The 7,785-nt window shown below is 49.2% G+C and overlaps 1 protein-coding gene across 1 annotated transcript; it reads right to left on the reverse strand.

The window, feature by feature from the left end:
* Nucleotides 1-328: 328 nt before the first annotated feature.
* LRRC30 (leucine rich repeat containing 30) lies at nucleotides 329-3,870 on the reverse strand. The gene has a single exon (XM_077899697.1). The coding sequence runs from the start codon at nucleotides 3,706-3,708 to the stop codon at nucleotides 2,803-2,805; it is 906 nt and encodes a 301-aa protein (XP_077755823.1). The 5' UTR covers nucleotides 3,709-3,870; the 3' UTR covers nucleotides 329-2,802.
* Between the last annotated feature and the right edge of the window lie 3,915 nt (nucleotides 3,871-7,785).

Genomic DNA, 7,785 nt, shown 5'->3' on the forward strand with positions numbered 1-7,785 from the left:
CAGTATTAGAACTACAAAAGAGAAGCAAGAAGCATTCACAGTCAGTCAGCAAACTGCTGAATTTGACAGCAAAGACACTGAAGGTTGTGTCAAAGTCCCTCCACATTGCCATTTTTGAACAACTATGCACTTTTACTGTTTTTTTTTCTCAGCACTTCCCTTTATCAATAAAAAAGGAGCATTCACAAAGAATCAATATCTAAATCATATCGGGCAACTACTATTACTCATATGATTTCCTCAACGCTGAGCATGAGAAAGAAACCCTTGCTACTATACTTTTGGAAGGTACCAGTGCAGCTGGCAACCAAGTCGATACCATTTTTTTTTTCCTATAAGGAAGTATAATCAGCTCTTGGGTCACCTTCAAAATATGGTTCCGTGCTTTCCCTGGAGTCGAGTTACTGTGAGATCAAGTGACTGAAAAAGCAAGGAGAGAAAATAAAAGGATGGTTCAGCAGGAAAGGCGCAGTGCTGCTGTCCGGGCCTGCCTCTGCCCAGTGCAAGGTCATGGAAATTCAGTGTGAGCCCAAGTAGTTCTTCAGCAGCAGACAGCAACGGGTGTGATCCTGGCACATGCCGGTGTTTGTCTGACAGCTGCGTGCGCTCCAGCCAAAAAGCTGCAGTAAGCGATCTGCCCAGTTCTGCTCTGCGGAGGAAGGCTCGCCCTGCAAGTCCCACTGAGTCATGAGGTCAAGGAAGAATTCCACTGAAGTCTTTAAATAGCCTTGGCTCCAGTGGGCTAACGTGGGTGAGGCTACCGGAGTGTGCCTGTGTGCGCCTGGCAGGGACACACAGATCTCCATGCTGCAGGAGGGGGAGTTGAGAGGGGATTTCTTCAGCTGCCTCCCCGTGACACTGGTAAGATCTGTTTGCAGTGGTGCAACAGAAGAGCTCACGCATGAACGTGCTAATGGAACTCTGGTATCTGATGATAACAGCCAACAGCCAACAGGAACTGGCCTCCCTCTTTTGTGTATCGGAAAATTGACTTGGGAGTCTACTGGGAAAAGTGATTTTTCCATGGATAAGTTATGTGGACCCCTCTGAGCAGCTCCATGCTAAAGTTGCCTGAGCTCAGAACCTGAGAGGGGGTTCCCCACTGCATTCTTTCCCAGCGGGGTGGGGGTGGCGGATGGGGACGAAATAACTCTAGGGAACGGAGGGTGTGACTGGCTCGTGTCATGTCCTTCAGTCACCGTTCTTTGGTTACTGAGGCTTCGGGGCTCAGTCTAGTCCACATCGTCCAGTGTGTCAACCCTGCTGTAGACTTTGCTTACAATTCCCTTTAGCAGGGATCACAACCTGCCACATGTTATAGAAACCCACATGGGTCTGTCTCTTTCTCCAGACCATGAGTTCCTTGGTAGAAGCAGAAGGACATTTATTCCTCTCGAGCTTCTAGCCCAGTGTTCAGCCTAAAGAAGGTGCTAAGAAATACATGTTTAACCAAGGGTATTAAGAAATTAGACGAGTCTTGGCAACAACCCCAAATCTAAGTCTTGATATCGTTTGCTATATTCTATAGACAAATCGGCCCCCAAACCTGAGCAGTTGGCTCTCCAGTGATCTGAAGGGACTGTGCTTTCTTCACTGCCACCTTTTCATTGGGATTTCTTTACCTCTGTATAAACCGTCATGTCTTAGGGGCTCTTGGCTGCTGTGACAGCAGTTAAGATCCGATGACCCTGGTGGCAGGAATTCTGTAATTGCTCATCCTAATGTCCATGTTTAACTAACAGCTGTGTACTCTTAGAATTAAAAGCAAAACAAACTTAATAGTTTTACAGAGCCTTTTGTTCAAAGAACTTTTAAATGTCACCAAACTCATTTTTTAAATGTCCACATGCAAAAGCCAAGTGGCAAATATTACCCTCCTTTGAATGTGAAAAGGGTAATTACTTTCTGTGTGTGTTGCTTGCCTATGCCTCACCTCCTCTTTCCTGCCATTTGATAATTTTCTCCCCCAATTATTAGCTCACCCCTGAGAGGGCAAATCTAGTAAGGGAGAAGAGGAATTAGAATTGGATGATTTAACCATCATCTGGAGTCTCTAGAAAAGCAGAGGGGTATAACGGGGTGCCAGAGGATTGGGAAAGAAGGTTGAAACTGTGTTAAAATTGGTTTGTATTTATTATCCGAAAGCCATCATGCTATTCCCGTCACTCACCAGCAGATGTAAACATGAGCAGCTCGATTGTTACTTTACGGTCATTTTAGAAACACATTTCTTATGATTGTTCCCCCAGAACTCAGGGGGGAGAAAGCTCTGGTTGACCTGGTCGTTGCCAGCAGAGCAGGGCTCTAGCTTGCTCTTTGGTCCTCAGTGATGCTTGATGGAGGCTGATGCAGGAGCACGTCTCGGGGCTGCGCCCTGACTGCAGGCTGCCAATTCAAGGGTTGAAACCAGATGGCGTCAGTGTCTCATGCCACCCTTGGCCCACGGCACATACTTAGCAAAAATCTGACTTCTGAGTCCCATTGAATCGGACCTGCTGTCAACTATCCCAAGGGCTGACTCCCACTGCTCCTTGGGAGAATTGGAATGGTTTCTCTTTGGAGAAAACCAAAGACATGTTTGGGATGAGATGAACATCACACATCATGGGGCTTCTTAGACACGTACACAGGTAAAAGCAAACACCTCCGTAGAATGAGTGCTCAATACCATTCGGCAAATACGGACACAAGCGCTAACCAACATGAACAGTAAGAGCAGAAAGCTGGGGCTGGAGCGGTACCCAGCCGGCAGGTGCGACAGGTGTCCACGAGCCGGCGACCGGCTGCACCCCTGGGGCCCGGTCAGTGGTGCTTTTTGTCCTTCAGGTAACTGAAGAGCATGTCCAGCCCCCCCTCCACCAGCTCCGGCAGAGGCTTGGAAAGCGGGTTATGGGAAATGTGAAGCCCCTTGTCCATGGGGTTCCAGGCAATCCGCCCCAGTCTCCACAGCAGGTAGAGCTCGTCCGGCAGGGTCTGGATGTCGTTGTTGTTGAGGTTCAGCAGCTCCAGGCTGGTCAGCAGGCAGAGCGACCGAGGGAAGGAGTGGATGTTGTTGCTCTCGGCGATGAAGATCTGCAGGCCCGCCAGGCACTGAATGCTCTCGGCGATGTTTTCCAGGCGGTTGGAACCCACGTGCAGGAAATCCAGCTCCTTCAGCGCGAACACGCAGATGGGGATGTGAGCAAAATAGTTGTTGCTGAGGTTGAGCTTCCGCAGCCTGGAGAGGTCGGCGAGGCTGGCGGGGAGCTGGGAGAGGCAGTTGTGGGACAGGCTCAGGACCTCCAGGCTCCTGCAGGCGCTCAGCTCGGCGGGCAGCTCGGTCAGGCAGTTCATGTTCAGGAACAGGACCTTGAGGCTCTGGAGGACGCTGATTTCCCGGGGCAGGCTCCGCAGGCGGTTCCCACAGAGGTTCAGGACCACCAGCCGGCTCAGCTTGCCCACGTCGGCCGGCACGGCCCTGAGCTGGTTGTGAGACAGGTTGAGTTTCTGCACCTCGGACAAGCCCCACAGGAAGTCGGGGACGTCCGTCATTCCCTTGGTGACCAGGCTGAAGCTGACGTGGCGCATGCCCCGCTTCAGCAGGGCCCGGGGGTCCTTGCCCGGGAGCAGGCTGTCGTCCCACGGGGCGAAGGGCTGCCTCCCGCGCAGGAGCACCATCCTCCGGGGGCCCTTGTCCCTGCAGGGAGCCCTTGACTGCTTGGCCCCCATCCTCCTTCCTCTTCACCCACTGGCCTTGGGCACCCCAGGCTGGGACAGTGTCCCCCGCAAGCTGTCGCCGGCAGGGAGCTCGCGGAGGGCGCTCAGTGGGGCCTTGCAGGTGCCTGAGAGTCCCCTCCCTGCTCCGTCCCCGAGGTGGGTGTGGGTGGCTTCTCTCCCAGCAGCCCGGCTGTAATGATACACTTGTCCCTGAGACCGCGGAACTGAACCGCTCGAGTCCCTCTGAATGCCACGAGGCAGCTGTCACTGTCATTCGGCCCGAGTTTTATTGGCCTGGTGTGTGCAAAGAGGTCACAGGGAGGCTGCATCTAACTGTCGCCTCTTGGCTTGTCTTGGGTATCGGAGCCGGCAGGTGGTAAACCAGCCCACCCCCCAAAAGAAACAAAGCCAAAAACTGGAGCAGGCCGCGCGGGGCCTGCCTGGGCGCATGGGGGCGGGAAGGCCTCGGGAGCCCTGCAGCGACAGTGAGCCTCGAGAATGGAAGGATGGTCAGGTGATACCGTGCACGCCCGTTTCAAACTCTGATGAGTTGTGTAGCTGTGAGGAACTCATAGGGGGGGCCTGCAATCCTCGGGGCCAAAGGTTTCTGCAGGGTGCCTGTCACAGGTGCCGCAGTGAGGAGAGAGGGAAGGGCCCAGACCCTCCACGCTCATGTCAACCGGAGACGCTCTGCGGCCTTCTCTTTCACTCTGGGCTTCTGGGTGGAGCGGGGCCCCCTTTAAATGTTTGAACAGCCACTCGAGTGGCTTATCCTAGTGAGGTTGGCCCGGGGTGCCCATGGTCCTGGAAGAACAGAGCCTCCCTGGAACATTCCAGTCAACCAATCAATCTCTCTGTCTCTCCCCCTGCCTTCCCTCCCTTCGTCTCTCCTCCCACCCTCTCTCTCTTAAATTAAAACGGTTAATTTATACCCCTAAGTATGTAGAGTTAATTATTGGCATCATGGGCTGAAAACTGCATCCCCCCGACATTTCAAATGTTGAAGTCCTCACCCCCATGTTGTGCCCAAGATCGCGAATCCGGGAAACCACCAAGGAGCCGACACCGATGCAAACACACGAGGGTTTATTTACTGGAGCTTGGGTTCAAGTGCACCCGACACAGCGGAGCAGGGAGCAGGGACTTGGACCCCGAGGTGGGTTTCAGCTTAGTTTTTTATAGAACGGTCTAGGGGACCTCCAGAAGGGGTGGAGGAATTTGTCAAGTTCTGTTTACATTCTGATAGGGAGCTTTCAAGGGCCCTTTCAAGGGCCCTTTCTGTTCTCATTCTAATAGGGGCTTCCTAGGACATTAAGCTGTAAGCTGTTTTCTTCCTGTAACTGAAGTAAGGTGAAGTTCAGCTCTTATTCACAGGGGCCTGGGATGGCTGTACTTGTGCTAACGCTGAACTTAAAGTGGAATGGCCTTAATTTTCTCGGCCTCCACACCCCACTCTTCCCCCGGACCTCAGATGGGACTGTATTTGGAGACGGGGCCATGTGAGGACACAAGGAAGAGACAGCCATCTGCGAGCCAAGGACAAAGGCCTCAGAAGCCACCAATCCTGCTGACACCTTGATCTGGGACTTGTAGCCTCCAGGATGATGAGAAAATAAACTTCTGCTGTTTGAGCCACTCAGTCTGTGGTGCTTAGCTACGGCAGCCCTGGTAAACAGTGGAGGAGGCAGACACATTTGCATAGGTGAAAAATCCTAAAAATAGGTAGTGATTAAGGAGAGAAGAGGTAGCAAGGGTGAGGACCCAGGCTGAGAGAAAGGGCTTGCGGTCTGGAACAAAGGCTGGCTTGAGCCGGAAGTGTGTGGCTTTTGCTGGCAGCCCTCGGCGCAGCACTTGTATATCCTGGAGAGCAATGCTGGTCCTATGACCGTGCTCTCAGAGCTGTGACCACCACGCCAGGAGCTGGAGCTGAGCCCCTGCTGGGTGCCGCCTGCGGAATCTGCAGGTCTGTCCACACAGGGGCCAACCTCCGGGCAGGAGGAGCAGCAGGAGGTTGTAAAACAACGCAAGGCCATTTCTCCTTCCACCTGGTATTGACCCAACAAGCCCCTGGGATTCTTGAATAAAGGGGAATATCTGGGGCTTTTTTTTTTTTTAACAGAGTACTTGAGTGTTCTAGCTATTAAGTGGGGTGGCGTGGCGTGGGTGGCGTGGGTGGGGGAGGTAATGTGGCTAAATTTGCACCCTAAGTTTTGGAAGCATACTATGCCTTATATATGTAAATTTTATCTGACAACAAGGTTCTGGTGTTAAAAAAATAGGTATGCATCCTCTTTCCCTCTTTCCTTCTGGGAGCATGAGAAATTATGTTAGTTCCTAAAATATAGGAGCTGAAAAGGTCTAAGCAAGAATCTACAGGTTGCTTCTTTGTGGTAATTACCCTCCTTCCCCTTAATATGTTCTTTCTAACTAAATACTTTTTAAGCATTTATCAGTAGCCAACATTTGTCAAATGTTTACTGTGTGAAAAGCATCCAGGGGTGGCTCAGTCGGTTGAGCATCTGCCTTCTGCTCAGGTCATGATCCCAGGGCCCTGGGATGGAGCCCTTCATCTGGCTACCTGCTCAGTGGGGAGTCTGCTTCTCCTTCTGCCTCCTCCCCTGGCTTGAACTCTCTCAATCCCTCTCTCTCTCTCTCTCTCTCTCTCTCTGTCAAATAAATAAAATATTTTTTTAAAGGAACAACACTAGGCACTGTACAAGCAAGATGGGAGGATGGGTACTGAAACCATCGTAATTTTATAGGTGAGGAAGCGATGATAGAAAGAGGTTACTTAGGCACTATCAAGTCAGTTGCCCAAATTCAGGGATCTGGTCCATGGCAGAACCAGAATTCAAATCCAGTTATTCTGACTCCATAGCTCAGACTGGAACCATCAGAAGACTCTCAGCTTACTCCTGTAGAAAGATGGAATGAATATGGCCAGGATATGGATTTTTGTTTGCAAGTTGCTAGGAAGTAGGACTGGAGGAAATAAAGGTAAAGGAAGTACTACATAATTACATGCGTAGAAATAGCTATACAAATTGGCATTAACCCTTCTCAGTCTACCTGCAGCACAAGTAGGAAAAGCAAAGTTAAAACGCCATTCCAGAAAACTCTAGCATAAGGGACTTCATCCTTTCCGAAACTAATTTGGTTCTTCTAGCAAAGTTGTTATTTATCAAATGAATGAGCTATGTGAATAACAGACTGTTTCTTCTAAGTTTTTGAAATGTAGATCCTGCCATCTTAGTTAGCCATGTTTACCCAGTCTGAGAATAGTTCACCTCAAGGATGGTCATTGTGTCTGGGTAGTGTCCTCATCTGTGAAATGGGCCACTTGGGGGTAGAGATTTCCCAGAGCTCTTTCCTACTGTATCAGTGGGATTCTCACTACAAAACAGACCTGCCTAGGGAAGTGAAAGAGATTTAACCCCTTTTCTGGTGAAAGCATGCAAAATCCAAGGCAGTTTTTTTTTTTAATTTAAAAAAAATTTTTTTGCTCGCATTAATATTGGTCCCTGGAGAATAAACACTAAGGGACTAATGGGGAATGCTGTTGGCTCTAGGATTTGCTATGCAGCACTTGGGCCAAAAGAGATTTCCCAAGGCTCTCTGAATGAAATTCAGTTTGGAATAAGTCTCAGAATGAAGCTTTGTTGAACAGACTTGAAACTCCAAGTCATGGTAAGTCGTGTGGTTGTCTTTAACACCTAAGGAAGTTAGGAAATAATTGAAATGTATTTAGTATGCTCAATGTGTTTACTACATTTTTGTATATTCTAATTGATGCCTCTTCCAATATATGAAATTCAACATTTAATTATTTCTTTAATTTCATTAAAATGATGATAGTATAAAATAGTAGATGATGAAGGTGCCTATAGCTCCCCCTGAATTCATGCTAATGGAATATCTATTTTCTTTATTCTTTTTATTCTCACTGTGGTTTTTCAGCTTATGTCTACACATCATATCTGTTGATTTGGGAAGAAACTAATGCATATGTTTAAATAGTATAATAAAACAATCATTTAGCTAATTGAAAATTTTAGAAATAGAAACTGTATAAAAGTATAGACAATTGGG

The sequence above is a fragment of the Canis aureus genome, chromosome 6 (assembly GCF_053574225.1).
Source record: "Canis aureus isolate CA01 chromosome 6, VMU_Caureus_v.1.0, whole genome shotgun sequence".
NCBI lineage: Eukaryota > Metazoa > Chordata > Mammalia > Carnivora > Canidae > Canis > Canis aureus.

Coding starts and splice junctions, on each gene's coding strand:
- LRRC30 (XM_077899697.1), bottom strand. CDS start 3,708: ATGGGGGCCAAGCAGTCAAGGGCTCCCTGCAGGGACAAGGGCCCCCGG.